Below are 21,033 nucleotides of genomic sequence, written 5' to 3'. Positions count from 1 at the left end.
TCTTCCCCTCCCCTGTTCATGCACACATGTGGGTGCGGACTCTCTCTCTCAAAATAAATAAATAAACATTAAAAAAAAAAGAATGTTGATGAGACCAAGCATACTCTAGATGACTGGTGGCTGCTGAGGATAAAGGCAAAGGTTTGGAATGGCATTTACTACTCACGAGAGCTCCTACCATGACTCAGCACAGCCCAATCAGGAAGATCCCCAGCTCCAAGATTATCCCTGATGAGGAAAAGAGAAGACAGAAATGTATACACAACATTCAGACTTTTTAGGTGACTGCCTGAGAGCTGGTTCTAGTCTTACCTATCTCTGAGCACGGATGGGACCTGGCATACTCTAGACATCTGGGGATCACTGAGGACAAGGTCATGGGTGTGCTGCTCCAGAAGATCTATGGTATAGCAGACAGATATCAGCGGGAGGAAGGGATTATAAAATCCTGCAATAAGAAACCAGCCAGTCCCTCTGGGAATTTAAACATACAAGGGAAGGGAAGGCATATAAACAAAGAAGATTTGAGAGCGCCACCCCCCATATTTCTCTGGCAGGGCTGACAGTGACAGTCTCCTCCTGTATGAAGCCAGTCCAGGAAGATCGGGAGAGGTGGATGATACCAAAACAGAGTCAAGGAAAACAAAGAAAAACAGGGAAATGTGGCCCCCCCCCGCCAAAAGGAACAAGCTAAATCTCCAGAAACTGACCCTGATAAAATGGAGCTATATGAATTATGTCACAAAGAATTCAAAATAACTATCATAAAAATGCTCAGTGAGTTCAGGCTAACGATGATCTTATGTTATGCGATCTTATCACAATTAAAAAACAACTTAGTAACAAGGAAACAAAAATAATTTAAAAATGAACAAAAGATTTGATATTTCACCAAAGATTAAAAGATGCTCAACATCAGGGCGCTTGGGTGACTCAGTAGGTTAAGTGTCCGACTCTTGATTTCAGTTCAGGTCATGATCTCACAGTTTGTGGGTTCAAGTTCCACATCCAGCTCCATGCTGACAGTGTAGAGCCTGCTTGGGATTATCTCCCCCACTCTCTCTTTCCCTCCCCTGCTCGTGCTCTCTTAAAATAAATAAATAAATTGAATAAATAGAAATAAACTTATTTCTATAAATAAATAGAAATAAATAGAATAATAAATAGAAAATAATATAGAAAATATTAGAAATAGTATTTATATTATTATATTATATTATTTATTGTATTATTATATTATATTATATATATTATTATAAAATATTAGAAAATCAAAATAAATAGAAAAAAAAGATGCTCAATATCTTTCTTCATTAGGAAAATGTAAATTGAAACCACAGTGAGATACTACTATGCATCTATTAGAAAGGCTAAAATTAAAGACTGACCATACAAGTGTTGACTAGTATATGAAGGAACTAGAATACTCATATCCTGCTGGTGGAAATGTAAAATGGTACAACCACTTTGAAAATCAGTTTGCAAATTCCTAAAAAGTTAAACGTATACCTATCACATAACTTGTCTATTCTACCCCTAATTATTTTCCCAAGATAAAAATGGAAGCCGATGTCTACATAAAGACTTGTATGCATATGTTCACAGAATTTTTATTTAGAATAGCCCCAAACTGGAAATAACACAAGTGTCCACAAATAGTAAATGAGTAAGCAAATCATGGTCTATCCATACATTGGAATATTACTTGGCAATATAAAAAAGAACATGGGATAGATCTCAAAGAACGCTAAGTGATAGTAGTCATATAAAAAGAATACATCCTGCATGATTCCATTTACATAGAATTCTAGAAAATGAACATCACAGTGGCATAAAACTGATTAGTTGTTCCAGATGGGACAGTTGGAAGGGGTGGGAGGGAGGGATTACTAAGGAAAGGTGGGAAATTTCTACGTGATAGATTCTTTATCTTTAGAGTGATGATGGTTTCATATGTGTATACTATGTGAAAATGTATGTACACTTTAAACTGTACGCTCTAAATATGTGTGGTTATTTTATGTCAATGAGACCTCAACAATGCTTTTTTTTTTTTTTTTAACTGATACAACATAGATCCATTCAGCAAAAGTGAGAATATGGAAACTCTACAGGACAGCAGCCTGGTATCTCTAACAAATAAATTGTAAGGAAAAAAATATGAAAGGGAAGTGATACATTAAAAGTGACTTAAGACACATATTAATGAAATGTAGTCTATGCCGAGTAGACTCTGTCCGGATCCCAATCCAAAGAAAAGAAAGAAAGAAAGAAAGAAAGAAAGAAAGAAACCTAGGAGGTAATTGGGGAAATCCGGAAACTGAGTAGTTGATGATATTAAGGAATTGCTGTTAATTTTTTTATATATTATAATGGCATTATTATGTTTTTAGAAAATGGTCTGTAGCTTAAGTGGGATGAGGATATGAGGTCTGGATGAATATTGGCCAAATTATTGAAGTTGGTGACGGTACCTGTGTTTTTATTCCGATTTTGTTTAAGTGTAAAATTTTCCATAATACTTTTTAAAATTATATCTAAGCTGCATTTTGGATGCATACATTGTATTTTCCATGGTGATATTGTAGAGGAAGAAAAACTTCTCCTTGACTTTCTCAAGGTCCCTGGCTGGGACTGGAAATTAAAGTGACCAAGACAGATTAACAGGAGAAAAGCACACAAATTTTGTTGAATTTCTCCACGTACATGGAAGCCTTCACAAGAGAATAAAACCTGGAGAAGTGACCAGAGTAGGAAGCTTTTACATCTTTAGGACAAAGAAACAATAAATGGGTGAAAAGTTGATAAGACAAAGGGGTTTGGGCTGGGGACAGTCCAACGAGAACTAGGTGGTCCCTGTCCTCCTTAAATAAGGATTCGTTTAACAAGTTTTGTTTGCAAATTCTTCCGGTGCCCTCTCTGTCACCTCTTCTGGTGCCAATAAAGTCTGTTTCCAGTAAAAGGAGAATTTATTTCCTGCCTTCGTGCAGAAAAGGAGGCCCTTTTTCTGCATTTACTTCTTTTTAATTGTCTTCAGATCAAAATAATTTTTACTTCAAAGAGGCCTATTTTGGGGTGATATATTGGAATACAGTAAAGTCAAAACTAAATTAAAGCAAAAAGGTACTTTTCTACTGAGATTAGCTCCAATCTAAAGGTTCAATAGTTTGAATTCTTAAAAGGAATTGTCTTGCATCATTTGTGTACACAGAATCTCCAGAAATTGGGAATATAGAAAGCCCTTTTCTTGAAAAAAAAAAAAAAGTAATATTTATTGAGTGCTTTACATGTATCCATTTATTTCATAATTATATGATATCAGGTATGATTATAGGTTCTTTGGATGGCCAGACTTAGCACAGTGACCCTCGGACAAAAGGCAGAACTTTGTCACAGCTTCAAACTAGAGAAGGCTGCCATGCAAGTCACACAGCAGTTTGTACCTGGGACTGAGCCAGCCAGCAGAGCCGAAAGGACAGTTCTTATGGCCAACAGAGTGATGTCAGCTAGGTTTTGTGTCTTTCTAGGGACTGGGTATTTTGAATAATTCCATGGGCCCAAAGAGCAGGCCATCCCTGGGTGTTAGTATCCGGGAGCCTCTGGCAGTTGGATACTGGATACTGTAACCCAGGGGTGTTAGAGCCTAACAAGGGAAGTAACTGGGGTAGGGGCTTAGCAAACTACCTGGAAGAGGAATGGAGAATTTCTAGCTCTGACTCCAAAACTGGATCAAGAGAGCACTTGTGAAATATTATGTTACGTGGATATTGTCAAATCACTTTAGTTCTCTGAACTCACAAAATGCCTATGAGGTAGGTACTAGCATTATCATTCCCATTATATAGAGGAGAAAACAAAGGCAAAGAGATAAATATACCTGCAAACTGAAGTTAGTGGCAAAGTTAAGATTTGAAATCATATGATTTGGTTCTTGAAGCCACACTGACCAAAATAAGGGAGACAAGGAGGGATGTAAAAATAAGTGAGGTCCTAAGCCATCAAATCCTGTGTCAAAAGGCGGTGTTGCATGGAAAGCATTAACAAATAGAAAGGCAAACTCATTCTCTTAAGAGCATCAGAATTTCTCCATCTGAAGCTAGTGAAGCAATTTGGATGAAAGGAAGACCGGGAGACCAGTCTTGGAGATTACAGAGCAATCTTTCTGCTTTTACTTAGCTTACTGTTTATTTGGAAAGGCTTAGTGGAGTCTCTTTTTTATTTTTTTATTTTTTTTTAGTTTTATTATATTTTTCAAGAGGGAGGAGGGGCAGAGAGAACGGGAGTGAGAGAGTCTTAAGCAGACTCCACATTCAGCACAGAGCCCGACACAGAGCTTCATCTCATGACCCTAAGATCATGACCTGAGCTGAAATCAAGAGTGGGACGGTTAACTGACTGAGCCACTCAGGCGCCCCAAGTCTCTTTTTTAGAGTGTGGGGCACTTCAAGTTCATTCCCCTGGTGGAGCCATTGCATTCCCATCATCCATGCTGTTGGATAATCCACCTACGTTGGGATTCAATTCCATGCAACCCAGGTATCCCACTATTTTGGGCTACCCTGGGGGAAAACAAAATTCATTTAAGAGTTGCCTTTGATTTCGAGTTATTTAAGGAGAGTACACCCACATAAAACACGCATAAAAAAGAAAATAAGGGCCAAAATTAGTGCTATAAATAAGTACAACAATAATTTAAGGCAGGAAAAAGTGAACACAGATCAAAGCAACTTCGGGATAAAGCTCATTCTACCCTCTTTGCACCTCATACAACTCGTACCTGTGTGGCACTTAGTATTATTCTGTCTGGCATTGTAATAATCTGTGTACTTACCCAAATCCCACTGCCAGGTAGTAAGTTCTTCTTCCGGGGCAGTAGCTACAAACCTTCTCATTGAGCAGTATCTAGCACAGTGACTCATTTTTTACTAAGCCCTCCAAAGTGCTTGTTGAACAGAGCCAATTTGGGCCTAGAGCTGAGCCTTAAATGACAGCTTGGTTTGGAAAGGAAGGGTAGAAAGGAATAAGCTAGGAGAACAAGCTCATCAAAAATGGAAAGAAAGGGCAAGATGTTTCAGACCTGTTGTAGACCAGAAGAGGGTTCACCCAGGAGAAACGAAATGAGATAGAAAGGCATAGATAGAGTCATATCGTGATTTGAACTTTCTTATATAGGCTGTTTGCTTTCAACAGCACAGGCTAGGGGGAATTTGAATCTTTTGGGAAGTTTTTAAAATCCCAGCCCAGAGAAGATCAGACTGATAAGGGGCATTAAGCAACCATGAGCATTTTGAAAATGCTTCCTAGATGATTTATACCTTCAACTGTTGCTTTTGGCATTGAAGAGGCTTTGAAAAAAAGTGTAACAACAACTACAAAAATAACATGACTTAAACTGTTAATATGTTCATTCAAAGTGAAAAAGCTTGATCGAATATATACTTTAGGGCAGGTGCTTGGCTGGCTCAGTTGGTAGAGCGTGCATCTCTTAATCTCAGGGTTGTGAGTTCAAGCCCCACGTTGGGTGTGGGCTTGAAAACAACAACAACAAAGCCAGCAAACATGCTTATGTTTCAAAGTATACAATAGCCAATTTAAAACTCCTGATTCTACTTACAGTCTATTTAGAAGATTTGTTCAGTCAGGACACCGTCAAATATCTTCACTTTTTTATATAAAATGAAATTTCCTGTGGATATTTTAAAATAAAAATAAAATTTTTAGATGACAAAACTACTATGTTCTTGTCATAAAAAATTTTGGGAAATACGGACATGGGGAAAAATCACCTCAAATCCTGCAACACAGAAGCATGCATTACAACACACTCTTGTAATTCTTTCCTTTGCTTAGCCGGCTTCCCCTTCTCCACCCCATTTAAAATTTGTATCCATTTGAATATGTAACAACTTATGCATGCAGTGAGACAAATTCAGGTTTGGTACAATTGTCAATTAAGTCCCATCCTTCTTCCAGCCACATTCCCATTTCATTAACCTTGCACAAGCATGTCCCTTATATTAAACTATTTAGTTTTGGGGCTCTGCTCATGGTATCATGGTGGGGCTTGACCATAGGATGCATTTTATCTCAACAAGGTCAATGCAATTTGGTCCTCCCTGCAGTTTATACTTAGTGGAAGCCATGCGAACAAGGAAAGTATTCTCTTCCCCACTGCACAGCCCCTGCTGTCATCTGGCACAATGATCTAATGGCCCCAAGTCTCACAAACTCCTTGACATTTGCTTTTTCTGCCTCTGCCTAAAGCCCCTTTCTCTTGAGAGCTCAAATCAAGTTAACAAGGCAGGCAAGTTATGGCAAGAAATCATCCTTTTCTCTCCCTCCCTTCTTCCTTTTCCCCACCCGTTCTGCTTTTCCCCAAGAGCCCACACACAAACCTAGTTGTCCAGTATCCTTCTTCAGTACAAACCACCTCAGGTAGGTGACTACATATGGGCTCATGCATGCATCAGACACATTCAAACATGAATTCTAGTTTAGCTCAGCCAAAGATCCCACACTACCAAAGCCTAGTTAATAACATCATTCCCTAGAAGATAAACAGTAAGAGGATGGGCTCTGGGACTGTTAATAGATTGCCCCTGAGTCATTTGCTTTTCAGAGCCAATTTTTAAAAGCATGACTCGTTATTCAAGAGGAGTTATAAGGATGTAGAAAATCATTGCTCAATTTATTTGGCAATGAAAATGGCCATTATGGTTTTTATGCAACGTTGCTTCTGTTAGGTAATTCTTGTTGACCTAGCGTTCCAACCAAGTTGCTTGGTAGCAAGTGCTGACCAGAAAAGCATCGACTTGTGCTTTAAATGGTTATCAACCACAGCCAGAAGTAATCTGCCCTGTGCTATGAAGTATGCAGCTTGAGAAATGCACCTTGTGTCACAGGACAAGAAGAGGAAGCAGAAAGAAAACACAGTCTTGGCGAAGGAAGCCCTGAGGCCACCCTGCCCCTAGCTTGTGGAGCCCAGCTGAGAACACCACGAACCTGATCCCTGAATTCGGGGTCTTGAATTACCAAACTGAGTGAAAGATCCCCCTCTCAATTTTTACATTATGTCTTCCCCATTCTTCTGGCCTGAATTTTGACGTGTCAGTCAGTCGAAGACTATCAAAGTAATTTTTTCAAAAATGATTCAGAGAAGTTTTATTTTCTGAGTCGAAAATAGTCAACTCTATCAGTCGAAGACTATCAAAGTAATTTTTTCAAAAATGATTCAGAGAAGTTCTATTTTCTGAGTCCTTTAATATCTGTTACCTTAATACATGAACTAAAATTAACCCAGTATAAAATTTCATGACCACAACCTTTCCTCTCAAAAAGTATGTATGTAGAATGATTCTCCTGTGGCAAAGTTAATCTGATGTTTCATGTTTTGTAGGTAACATTTCCCACACACAACCCCCCACTGGCAAGTTCACAGTTTTGTTTGGTTTTGTTTTTGCTTTGGGACCAATTCAGAACCTACTCTTTTCTTAGAAGTGGTATGCAATTACCCCTAAGGGGAGAACCACCTTTGTTGAGAGAAAGCTTTGATGAGCCTGAAATGTGTTCTAGCCTCCAGGGCAGTAAGGCTGATGGATTGAGGCTTGAGAGAATCAGTTTTAAGGGAAGGATCTGCTGGCTGCCGAGAGAGGGCAGGGCAGGGGTGCCCAGAGTTTAGGTATTGGTGGTAGCATGGAAAAGGGGATTCTGAAGATGTAAACCAATTAGGAAGTGTGAGAGAGAGAGAGAGAGAGAGAGAGAGAGAGAACAGCCCCAAATTAGAGTCACTTGTGCTAAGCCCCACATGGGTAAACCATGACTTAATGTCTAACATAACAGCACTTTCTACCTCTCCAGAGATGGTGATTTTTAACCAGTCAACCTGGAATTACCTGATCAATACCAGTGAGGTAGTCTCCACTTCTGCTCCCCTTAGGAGGGGGACCTTTCCTGAAACTGTACTCTATGCAGGAAGGATTTCCTTTTTCCACCCCCTTTCTGCCTTTAAAAACCTTTCCTTTTCTACAGCTCAGTGGAGGTCTTTTCTATTTGCTAGATGGGGTGTTGCTCGATTCATGAATTGTTGAATAAAGCCAATTTGATCTTTAAATGTACTCAGTTGAATTTTTATGATTTAACAGAAGCCAATGAACAGCAGACAGTTTCTCAACAGAGAGAGTATTCAAATTTCCTTTGACACCACTCCCTCAGGACTCCCTTCTCAGCCTACAGTTGTCTGGAAAATTAATATGCACAATGTACACTCCATTTCCTGTGTCCAGGAGAGGCACATCTAGTTTACGCAACGAGGCTAAAATAGGATCTTTTCCTAGTAACATTTTCTGGAGTTTTGACCCGGGTTAACAGTGTTGACTTCTAGACAGTTTGCAAGAATTAACTGCCTAAAAGTTTCTTCTTACTGTCTTTGTTTTAAAACATCAGGAGCAGCCATCCTTATCAAATATTTATCAAGTATTTTTCATTTATTCATTGTTATGTACCATTCAGGTTTAAGTCCTTTCTTATAACCTGAAAGAAAAGCAGGGACATTCATCACTGAAATATTTCACATCTATAGTCAAGGTTAAGCCCCACTAAGGAAAGGTTTAATTTGCAGTTGTTTTTATTTGGCATTTGTACTTCTGTCCATAGAATGAAGAGGTGATGCTAAATTATTAACAGTAGAGAAAAAAATAGAGGAAGCCAGTGGTAGGTACTCCAAGATGTAGCCACTGAATTTCGGCAAGAGCTAGAAAAAGAGATTTAGAACATTTTGAAAAAAAAGGGCTGTCTGGCACCAGATTACATCCTTAAACAATGCAGAAAATCCTCTCTACCCTAAAAGTATTTGGCAGTGACTTTTTCAGCCTCTTTGGAGGGACAGATGGGGATAAAGATGCCTATCGGTAGGGTAAAAAGTTCGTGTGTGTCAGCTGTAGGAAAAAGAGTAATCACAAACTACTGTGTCAGTATTCAACTTGTACAGAAACTTCTTTCTTTCTTTTTTTTTTTTTTTTTTCCAACGTTTATTTATTTTTGGGACAGAGAGAGACAGAGCATGAACGGGGGAGGGGCAGAGAGAGAGGGAGACACAGAATCGGAAACAGGCTCCAGGCTCTGAGCCATCAGCCCAGAGCCTGACGCGGGGCTCGAACTCACGGACCGCGAGATCGTGACCTGGCTGAAGTCGGACGCTTAACCGACTGCGCCACCCAGGCGCCCCCAGAAACTTCTTTCTTAAGTGCTACATCTCTGGCTGCAGTAAACCATTGCTGATACACCTCTCACCTGTATGCCATGACCCTAAAGCCAAGACACGCTGATTACCCTACAATCATTGACCAAGGGCAGCCCCTCTTTTGTGTGTGCAACTTGCAAGACACGTGAAGCCTGGAAAGTGTAATGGGTTGCAGCTTATAGAAAGGGCAGGTCAGTGAGTAGCCGAAAGGACAGGCACACATCACAGTACTGGGTGGGAAGTAGTCAAAACTAGCTCCACAAGCATCAAACCCAAGTCCAAGATTTCTGAGGCATGTCCATCCTTTCTTCGGTTCTGTAGCAATCTCAGCTCTATCTTCTGACACCTGTAAGCCAAATGATAAGTTTAACTACCAAAACGGCCTACACACAATAATGGAGGGAAAGAATAGAAAAGATGAGAAGAATTAGTTACAGAAGTAAACATACAGAATAGTTGGATAGCAGTCTAAGACATGACCCTACACATTTGTCTTCTGAGAAACTGTTTAATCTTGTAAAGCTTCCTTCACTCTATTTATTCCAAGAGTCCAAGGCTCATTGCTCAAGGGAGGAAAAATGAAAATACTGAAAGATCAAAGCGTAAAATTTGTGGGTTTTTTGAGGTCTTGAGTAGACAAAGACCATAGTCTTCAAAGCTGTAACCTTTCTTCTGGGAGAGGAAAATATTTTAAAATATTCAAAACCTTGGTTTGGAACCTTGAAAGACATAGATTTAAATAAAAGGGCATAAAGCATATTTAAGAACAATAAATTGGGGGGCACCTGGGTGGCTAAGTTGGTTAAGCGTCCGACTTCGGCTCAGGTCATGATCTTGCGGTTTATCAGTTTGAGCCCCAGGTCAGGCTCTGTGCTGACAGCTCGGAGCCTGAAGTCTGCTTCGGATTCTGTGTCTCCCTCTCTCTCTCTGTCCCTCCCCCACTCATGCTCCGTCTCTCTCTCTCTGTCTCAAAAATAAAATAAAATTTAAAAAATACATTAAAAAGATAAATTGGAATAAGAATTATAATAATGTTGAATTAGTTTTATCCAGAGAAGTAAAAAGTTTGAAGAGTTGATAAGAGAAATGTGTAGTGGGTTGATGCAAAGGCCAGTACCACCCTTCCTTTGGGGGGGTGAGTCACCTACTTGCTGGGTGGGGCTGCGTGTGGAAATATTTGGTAACAGAAACCCAAGATAGGTCTCGAATTACCAGAGGAAAGTATGTTTAAAATTTCCAGAGCATAGTTCACGAACTTGCAAAACTTAGAATGAAGTTGTGTGCCCCTCACGGCACCTGATTCGTAGAGTAGCAACAACTGGGGGAAGTGTCTGGGGAGATGTACCCCCAGATAGGCTCACTAATCGACACACACTAGAGTATCTTTGAGTCCCTACTGCCACACCCCAGAGATCAGACACACTTGAGAATGAGCCAAAGGACCCAGTAGAATCCAAATCTGGATGGAGAGGTTGCCGAATAGTATCAGAAACAGCTAGCTGCCCACAAAAAATCATGTTTCCCTACTGGGGGGTGATGTTCCAGCTACAAACTGCTGCATTTCCCAGCCTCTCTGGCATATAGGTATGGCGATATGTCTAGAGACTGTCAGTGGAATACGAGCAAAAGTGATTAAAAAGCAGGGCTACACTATAGTCTTTCCCCTTCTTCTGGTTGGAAGAAAAGACTCCAAGGTCCTAGGGTGATTATCTCTGCCTCTAGTTTGACAACCATAATGAGTTCACAAGACGTGCCTAGAATATATTAAATTTTCACAGGAAATAGTAATATCAGTAGATCACACCATAATGAACTGAAGAGTGTATTTGGGATATTATTAATTTTTGAAGAAAGCATACCACTGTCCCAGGACACTGAGAAAACTACTATTATTAAGTTGTTTAGCACTAACCACTGAATAAAAGGAACTATTAGATATTTCTTTTGGTCTGCAGCCCCAAGAATATATTGCTGAGACCCGAAGGACACTATGAACCAACAAAGTTTGGGAGCCTCTGCCTCAGGGAATGTGGAACCACAAGATGAAAGGAAGCTGGGTTTCTAAATTTCTTTTTCCTTTTTCTTTTTTTTGAGAGAGAGAGTGAGAGTGAGACCAGGGGGAGAGACAGAGGGAGAGAGAGAATCTTAGGCAGACTCCGCACTCAGCGCGGAGCCCGGCGCAGGACTCAATCCCATGACCGTGAGTGACATCATGACCTGAGCCGAAATCAAGAGTCGGGTGCTTAACTGACTGAACCACCCGGCACCTCTGGGTTTCTAAATTTCTAAATGAAAGGAAGCCACATACAAATTAAGAACTCCCACACTGAACTGGGATGTGAGCCACACATAAACTTCTGTTGTATTAACCCATTGAACTTTTGGAGTTTATTTGTCACAATAGCTAGCATTACCCTAACTAATACACACAGAATGTGTAAGAATCTAGACTCAAAGCCAAGAACCACAGATAAAGGATCAGAAAAGATAAACCACATCTCGGTGGAGACCACTAAGCCCAGAGGGTGACTCACAGAGTAGATGCCTCTTATCCAATATCAGGTCAATATGTAAGGCGCCTGAAACTGAGATCAATGTCCAGGAAATGGGGAAGGATACAGAGAAGGCAAAGGATGGTAAGGACTTAGCCCAAATAAGACTGAATAACCCAAAATTTGACCTGTGAAAAGCTCTACTGTCAGTGGATAAGTGTTTGAATGCTAAGTTAGTTATGAGAAGAAATAAATTTACATGTGTGCATTGCATTCTGGAACTGTACAATTTTGAAGCCATCATATATATGTTACAGCAAGGAAAGAAACACAGAGGTCACCATCTCTGTTTCTGTAACTGGTCACCCAGCTATAGACTGGGGCCAGTATCTCAGCCAGCTGGGGTTGTTTGCCTGGTGAGGTGAGGAGCCTTAGTCCCTGGTGGTGCTGCCTAGGTGAGGTGACAGCACATTCATTAATCATTTCAGTAGGAACTCCCCTGAGCTTCTTCTACTGCTCCCTCCTACTACTTTGTAGCTGTATTTCCATTTCATTGTCAGGCTCAACCACTCTAACCAACACAATAATCCCATTCGTGTCCTTTTTATTTTTTTCCAGAGAAGCCCAGTGAAGACCAAGCAGTAATTTCAAATCCCAGCTCAATGAAACTATTATTGTGTCTCTGGATGGAAACATGCCTCCCTCTTGCTCACTGAAACTCCTAAACCAGTGGAGCCCAGATTCAGGAAAAAGTAGCACCAGGAATAAGGTAATGGCTGGTGAGACGCCCCAAACCACACATGTCTGCCAGAAAAGTGATAAAGACCTTCCTTTCATAGTCAACATCTTCTGTGGTCCTTCTCTTCTCAGTTAGGTGTGAGTTTGGCTGCTCATATCCCTCCCTGAGAAGTAACCCCCCTGCCCCGCCTCCAATTTAAAGAAGGTAAGATGTATCATCATCCAATCCGGTGATTCTCAACTGAGGGCAATTTTGCCCCTTAGGGGAGCATTTGGCAATTAGCCTGGAGTCATTGAGATCGTTACAACTTAGCAGGAGGGATGATACTGGCACTTAGTGGATACTGGCCAGGGGATACATAGGACAACCCCCAACAACAAAGAATTGTAAGGCCCAAAATGTCACAGTGCTGAAGTTGAGAAACCCTGATTGAATTAATTTATTTACATAATTTGCTTCCCCCACTAGAGTGCAAGCTTCGTGAGAACAGAGATTTTGTCCACCTTGCTTATTGCTCTATGTCTGGAACATGGAAGTCAACAAATATTTGATGACTACCTAATAGATGAATGCATGTCTCATAGCTCCCACCAGGTATTTTTACATACATGATCACATCCAAATACTTGGCTCCTTGCATTGGAAGGATTAGTAAGATGAAAGAAGGTGGTAGAGGGTAGCATGACTCAAATATCTGGGGTGGCACAACTTCTTTGAATGTCCTACGTAGCTCTCTTCCCAACGTGGCGCAGCCAGAATCCTCATAATTTACCTTCACTTTAATTTTCTAACTTGAAGAAAAATGTGCACTTTTTGCAATGTCCTCAGTTCCTTCATTCGTTAAGTGACATTATCATCCAGGTACTGTAATCGGTGCTGTCACCAAACAAAATGATGGCTTAGGACTTGTGTTCAACAATTTGCACAGAGACGTGGTGTAATTGTTCTACATCTATTCTAACAACTGTAAATGTATCTCCCTCTCTAAGAAAGCTGCTTCTTGTCCTCCCTTCCCATCTCCCCTTGACATCTCAGTTAAGCTTGCAAGAAAGACCAAGAGAAGAGAGTGGGGTACCTAGCGCCTCCCCACCCCACTCTGTAGTGGCTTGTCCCGGTCCTGGGTTCCCATACTGTACCTTAACCATAGCTCTGTTACAGTACTAATGGCAAATTCCGAGCACCCGTTTATTTATAGGGCTTTGTCCCTTCTTGTCTGGTAGGACATGCTCTTGATTGTATATCCCGGGCACCTAGCACATAAGATGGGCTCAACAAATGCTTATGGAAGAAATAAAATGCATTTTGCCTACTTCACAATGTCACCTAGGGCACCCTTTGCCAACTTCACAATGTCACCCAAGGCATAGTTTTGCCTACTTCACAATGTCAACTGACTCCCCCCCCAGAAATGGGAACTTCGCGGGAACTCAGGGATACATCTAGTTTCAGCCCCGTCTGAATCACATTCTAGTGTTGGCTCCAGCCAATGGAGAGAACGGCAAAGGAGCGAAAGTCCTGGGCTGCAGCAAATGGATCTAGGTTAAACAGCCGAGATGGAGGGGCACTGATCACTGAGGGATTAGGGGACCCGTGAAGACCACTGCAGAATGGCAAAGAAGCAGAGCTGCGTATAGGCAGGGGCATGGCCCAGGGTGCCTCATCCCAGCAGCTACAGACGAGTGGCCGAACCTGGCGACAGAGGCTAGCGGTGTTGATGTGAACTGGTTCCTTCAGACCTTGGGCCGCAAAACTGCCCGACGAGCGCAGGGAAAGTGGCACGTACCCTCTCCAGATCGCATAAGCGCAGCTGGGGAACTTGCCCAGCCCAGCCCACAGGGTGCTAAAGGGTCAGAAAGGACCCGCCTTTCCCAGACTGGGGCCCGGCGGGGCGAAGGTTGTTCCCAAGGCCACGTGAGGCTTCCTCGCCCCTAAAAGCCCCAAACAGGCAGGGCTAATGGAAGAGGGAAGTTAGGGACGCCCCAACCTCGGAGACGCTGCGCCGTGCAGCCGGCCCTAGAGCCGCTCTCACGACAGCTGCCTCGTCCAACCGGGGGAGGTCGCGGCCGCCGAGCGATGGCCCGCCGCAGCCGGGACGGGCGCCCCGGGCTGTCCGCGCCGCCGACCCCGCCGCTGCTGCCGCTGCTGCCGCTGCTGCTGCTGTTGGCCGCCGCGGTGTCGCCGAGCCTGGCAGGTGAGCCGTGCGCGCCCCGAGGACCTGAGGCCCCGGGGAGGGGGAGTCCGGGGACAGGCGCCTGCGTGCCCCGCGCTGCGCCCGCCGCCGCTCCGTGCGCTCCCGCCCGCGCCCGCGCCCGGGCTCGGCCAAGTTGACTCCCAGCGGGTGTCTGGGTTCTGGGCGGACGCCGCGGGGCGGGGGGACGGGCCGGACCCGCTGCGGCCCGCCGCAGCTCCGGGATGGCCCCCGAGAAGGGCACGGGGTGTGCTTCTGCGAACTTAAGAAGTGTTGGCCAGAATTCTTGGCCAATAAATCAGTTCGCTCCTGCGCGACACTTGGCTTGCTGAGCCTTTCTCTACTGGTCCTAAAAATACCAGTATAAATAAATATATTTATAATAAATATAATAAATAAATATATAATAAATTAATAAATTAATAATAAAATACAAATAAAATATAATAAATAAATAATAAATAAAATATTTAAATATAAATATATTTATAAATAAAATGTATTTATTCACATCTTAGAGGTCTGATTCCGGACTGCCAGTTTTTCTTCTCAACTGCCAATGACTTTGGTTTAAAATAACCGCAACCTGGTATTGTCAGCTTGATATGTGCCAGGCGGTGTGCTACAGGGCTTTTCCTATTAATGCTTACCACAACCCTAAATAGGATTTGTTATCCTCATTCTACAGAACGTTTGAAATTGAGAGAAATTCAGTAGTCTGGGTTAAGATACGCAGCAAGTGAAGTCGTTGCTGAGTTGACAAATGGCATTTACTTAAATACAACCCCCTTTGTAAAACAGGTGTTATCCTTACAGATATTAACACCAATCTATACCCTTTGTGAAAAAAAAAAAACAAAAACAAAAAGAAAAAGAAAACGAAACAAAAAAGCAAACAAGAACAAAAAAACTCCTGGATTTATCAGTTTTCTTCCCAATGGATAAGACCAAGATTAACCATAGACACTTGAAAGACTTCAACAGTAATATTAAGGGAGGATTAAGTTTATTTCATAAGCCCTTTTCTGTGCTGAACTTGTGCAAGAGTAGGGTGGAGTTCGGGAGAGCAAACCCCTTCCCAAATGAGTGTACTGATTCTTATTACACCACCTTCCATCGACAAGCAACCACAGTTATCAGATTTCAAGCTCTTTGCTTTCACAACTTGCCCACTTACCACTCTTAAATCTTTCCAGTCTTTTAAATTTTTTTTTTTTTCAACGTTTATTTATTTTTGGGACAGAGAGAGACAGAGCATGAACGGGGGAGGGGCAGAGAGAGAGGGAGACACAGAATCGGAAACAGGCTCCAGGCTCTGAGCCATCAGCCCAGAGCCCGACGCGGGGCTCGAACTCACGGACCGCGAGATCGTGACCTGGCTGAAGTCGGACGCTTAACCGACTGCGCCACCCAGGCGCCCCTCTTTCCAGTCTTTTAAACTGCCTGGGCCGCTGGGATCAGCAGCCATGCACCCCCAGACCCCTGACTCCTGATTTACCTGCACATTCTGTTCCTTGCCTGGGATATGGAGGTGGCGCTCATGCCACACTTTTAGCCCAGCTGCTCATTCAGACGTGCCTGGGACAGGCTAGAAAGTGCTCCAGAAACGGAAATGGCTTTTTGTGTCCAGAATGATGAGTGAAACCCTTCTAACTTTTCTGTTCCTCTGGAGTTTTCGGGTTTGTTTATTTATTTATTTTTACATTTATTTATTATTGAGAGACAGAGAAACACAGAGCGTGGTGAGCAGGGGAGGGTTAGAGAAAGGGGGAGACACAGAATCCGAGGCAGGCTTCACGCTCTGAGCTGTCAGCACAGAGCCCGACGCGGGGCTCGAACTCACAAACTGGGAGATCATAACCTGAGCCGAAGTCGGTCGCCTAACCAACTGAGCCACCCAGGCACCCCTGGGTTGTTTTAAATGTTCATTAGATGGAGGGGACAGCCCGAGGAGTGAGGTAGAGATATTGTTTTTCTGAAGATGAGGCACTGTTTATTTAAGAAGTTATCACCTGACAAGAAACAGCTGCTTACACTGAGTTCTCCAAATAATCAGCTGACACCAGGCCAGTTTGGTCAGGAGTCAAGGCAAAGAGCGAGGAAGTTTCTGCGGCCAGTGATCCTGACAGCACTGTGCCTGGCAATCCGGAAAAGACTTCTTACCATGGTCTTGTGGAACAGCTGGTGATGCCCACACTGATTACTTAGAACAGACGTGATCTGTTTCCTTTGTTCCACCCATAGTAACCTGCTTTCCGGTGCAACTTTTCTGCTCTGTTTTACCCTTCTACTAGACTGACAGCCTTTGCTACCTCTTGCTTGTCATGTTTTCTCTGAAGTGCCCTGCTCAGTACTCTGAATTTGACGAGTACCCAACAAACACTGAAGGGATTGCATTTTCATCTCCCTGGGATGATTTTGATAGCTACCAGTGTGCACCTATTAATCCAAAAACATCCTTAAGTTTTAAAGCTTACTTGGTAGCTTCATCCCTACAGAAACATTGGCAAACAATTGCACATTCATCCTTGCCTGTCTTTCAAACTGTTATACACTTCAGCCATTTAATAGCATTGCCTTTATCCTTCCAGATTGAAAAGCCCCATATTTGTTTTTAGGAATGTCTTACATAATTTTTCTAAGTGGTGTGTAGAGTGAAGTCACATCACTAGGGAAAGAGATGAGTTGGTTGCCGAGAACTTTTAAGTTGGCATGTGCTTTGTGGTAAAACTGGTTCCAAATCTGGCCCCTGGACTTGCAGGGCTAGATTCTGGAAATGCGTTCTCTCCCGAGCTCTAGAGCTGATCAGATACAAAGAAGCTGATTCACCCGAGTCTCTTCACCAAAATACCAATAATTAAGTTTGAGCAGATTGCCCCAGCCACTTTCTTATAATCAAATTACACCAGATAGATAATATTAGGGCTTCTCAGGCTGAAGGCCTGATTGATTTGCTCCCCAGTAAGACTGAGGCTTCCGTTGGCCTAGACAACACTTGCCTGGCACAGCTGGCCCTTGACTCTGGGACACTGCCTCTTCCACACTTCCATGACTCACCGGTGCCCACCGGAGGCCAACCCATTGCCTCTCTAGATGGGCTAATACCTTTATGTGTTGTGGGGGATTTGCCGTCGTGGGAGCTGTTCAGTCTCCTTAAGGTGCCTTGGTAGATCTTTGGTTGAGGCTATTCTCAGTTGATCCTTTAACTCTGAGGGCCTTCTTATTTCCAAATTCACTTGAGGTAGTTGCTCCATGTGTTCATTCTTTCTGTGGCAGTTCATTTTTGGAAGTGTAATATGAGAGAGGTAGCATGGAATTCTAGAAGCAGAAACCATGGAGCCAGACTGCCTGTGTTTCAGTCCTGGCTCCCATACTTACTGTGTGACCTTCAGCCAGTTATCTACTATCTCTGTACCTCAGTTTCCTCTTCTGTAACGTGGGTATTTTAGTGTCTGTGTCATAAGGTGGTTGTGGGAGACAGCGCCCCGAACCGTGGGGGATGGGTAACTGAGTGACCGTTACTATTGGCCATTGGAGTTTCCCTTCTCTGGAAAGTCATCATGGATCTTTTGATAAGACAACCAGGATTGCAGATGATAGTCTACATGCTGTGAAGTAACAACTTGTTATAAAAGCAGGGTTTTTTCCTTAATCATGGTCCAACGTTTCAGGGATTTGGAGTACACACCAGCATGTTAAGCAGGTGCTGCAGAAAAGTGAGCACTGCCCTAGGTCTCTTTCCTGGGTTATAACTGATTGATTGAAATCACCTTGATTTCTCTAAATGCAAAGTGTTCTTGGTAAACTTGAATATCGTCTTGTGCTCTCCCTCTATCAGTTTGTTTATAAAAATGTGTACAAGCTAAGTTCCAGAACAACTTCTGGGGAAAGTGCCCATTCGCCTTTATTATTAAAATTAGTTTCCTGGTCCTTCTGGAAATGTGAATCTGACAGCAAAGATCAAAGTCTTTCTCCAGAAGAAAATGTAAGAGGATCCTCCTTCAAGTCTTTAAATCAAGGTAGAATATTTTTTAAAAACTTTTCATAATAGGTAAGCTATGAATCATGTAAACTCCAGCTTGGAACCATGTCTGACGTACAAAACAGAAATTTTTGTTTTCACAATTTTTTATGCATTATTTTTACTTTGTCACCTGTTATCTTTTAGGGTTTTTTGGGGGGTGGAGGAAAGATTCTAGATTATAAAGCATTAACTATTAAGATAGCAAAAGAGGTAGCAGCACCAAAAATGGAATGAATCTCAAAGGATTTATTTTGTTCAATTTTTTAAGTTTTTAAAATGCATTTGTGCTTCATCTTTTTAAAAAAAAAATGGAGTGAGTTCCAGTTGCTCCTACAACTTATATTTCACAATCACTTGAAGATTGAACTTTACCTAGCCTCCTGGGGCGCCTGGATGGCTCAGTTCGTTAAACACCCAACTCGTGATTTTGGCTCAGGTCATGACCTCACAATTTGTGAGGTCGACCCCCACATCAGGCGCTGTGCTGACAGCGTGGAGCCTGCTTGGGAGTCTCTCCCTCTCTCTCTCTCTCTCTCTCTCCCTCTCTCTCTCTCTCTCCCCCTCCACTGCTCTCTCTCTCTCTCAAAATAAATGGATAAAAATTTTTTTAAAGGATGTAGTTAGAAAATTTATTACTGTTATTATGTTGTTTCTTTGTACTACTGCAAAACAGGAACTTAATGCAGTAAAAGATGAAACTAAGAGAGGTAGTGAAATTATGAGGAAACTTTAATCTAAAACTTGAAACTCATCCACGCAAACAGCAGGTATCACGTTACAGTCTTCCAGGGGTAAATTGTGAAAGTCTCTTGATTCAGGGCTTGCTCCAAAATGTGTCAGTTAGCCTTGCAAATGCAGTGACAATCCCAGCACATGAGGTAGTGGTGAATTGTTCCAACCAGCATTTGCAAACCTAAGATACCAAAATTCGAATTCACCATTAGAATTAATATACAGACAATACCAGCCTGTCCCCTTCCCAGCTAGGGTGAAAGTGTGACCTTCCCAGCTGGTGTGAAAGTTCGGGATGTAGGCAGTCACATAATCAATAGAACACTTTGATAGGCCCGATGGAGTCAATACAATGAAGTAACAGACGCCACCTCTGATACTCAAGGAGCTTGTAATTCAAGTTTGTGAACCAAATCCATCCAAATACATGTAAACTAAAGAGTGTTCTAGATGAGGAGTGAGCTAAGAGTGCAGAATCAGAAAGGGGCCAAGTGGGGGCGCCTGGGTGGCGCAGTCGGTTAAGCGTCCGACTTCAGCCAGGTCACGATCTCGCGGTCCGTGAGTTCGAGCCCCGCGTCAGGCTCTGGGCTCATGGCTCAGAGCCTGGAGCCTGTTTCCGATTCTGTGTCTCCCTCTCTCTCTGCCCCTCCCCCGTTCATGCTCTGTCTCTCTCTGTCCCAAAAATAAATAAACGTTGAAAAAAATTAAAAAAAAAAAAAAAAAAAAAAAAAAAGAAAGGGGCCAAGTGGATAAGACTGTTAGCAAGAATTTTGATTTAAACTAGCAGTGAGGAATAGGTACGTTCCAAGGGAATGAAGGAAAGGGATCATTCCATATCCAAGCAAATGTCTCAGCATTTTTCTGCATTAGCGTTTTGTTTCTTTGACTCTATTTTTTTAAATGTTTATTCACTTTTTTTGAGAGAGAGAGACATAGAGCTTGAGTGAGGGAGGGGCAGAGATAGAGCTCTGGAGACACAGAATCCGAAGCAGGCTCTAGGCTCTGAGCTGTCAGCACAGAGTCCAACGCGGGGCTTGAACTCAGGAACTCAGGAGATCACGACCTGAGCCTGAGTGGGATGCTTAACCGACTGGGCCACCCAGGCACCCCTGACACTATTTTTTAAAAGAGATGTCCCTCTCTACTTAGCTAATATATTGGGCACGTTATGCATTGCACCTCACGCCTTCTCACTGCCCTTTATTCGAGCTTCTGAAGCTGTAAGGTAAGGCACATCACCCTAGCCACACTGTAGGGATTCCTTGCTTTCTACCTCAGAGCTTCTCTGGTGTGGTAACCACCTAGCACTGGAGCATCTGCAAACCGGGGAAGAGGGACTTATCCCACAGGGCAGCCTTTGCCCAAAGCAGGATGGAGCAGGTGGATAAATGCACCTCCTTCCATCCCTGGGATGGGGTCATCAGGGGTTTATCTACACTGCTGTTCGGGCCATCTCAAATCGCACCTTCGAATTAGCTTTTCCCTCCTTCCTGGCCTCACTTTCCCCATTCCCCATCCCCGTTCCCAGAGAGCACTTTCCCAAAATAGTCCTCCATCCAGCAAGAGTCCCAGGCTCTGATTTCCGCTGGGAGTGAGAGCTGAAACACTTACAATTTTGCT

At 42.7% G+C, this 21,033-nt stretch overlaps 1 protein-coding gene and 1 long non-coding RNA gene across 2 annotated transcripts in view; both read left to right on the top strand.

Annotated features, from left to right (window-relative positions):
- LOC115518347 overlaps window positions 1-12,732 on the top strand; it is a 35,438-nt gene extending 22,706 nt beyond the window's left edge. Inside the window, exons 8-9 of the long non-coding RNA XR_004343860.1 lie at window positions 12,349-12,499; window positions 12,601-12,732. This is a non-coding gene — a long non-coding RNA (uncharacterized LOC115518347). The remainder of the gene's footprint in view (window positions 1-12,348; window positions 12,500-12,600) is intronic.
- A 1,658-nt stretch (window positions 12,733-14,390) lies between these two features.
- The window catches only part of PLBD1 (phospholipase B domain containing 1), a 55,004-nt gene continuing 48,361 nt past the window's right edge, over window positions 14,391-21,033 (top strand). The window contains exon 1 of the mRNA XM_030321794.1: window positions 14,391-14,660. Coding sequence (XP_030177654.1) covers window positions 14,543-14,660 — 118 coding nt within the window. The 5' untranslated portion in view covers window positions 14,391-14,542. The remainder of the gene's footprint in view (window positions 14,661-21,033) is intronic.

This window comes from Lynx canadensis, chromosome B4, assembly GCF_007474595.2.
Source record: "Lynx canadensis isolate LIC74 chromosome B4, mLynCan4.pri.v2, whole genome shotgun sequence".
Lineage (NCBI taxonomy): Eukaryota > Metazoa > Chordata > Mammalia > Carnivora > Felidae > Lynx > Lynx canadensis.
The sequence above is the reverse complement of the archived record's forward strand: the minus strand, read 5'-3'. Positions and strand labels throughout refer to the sequence as shown.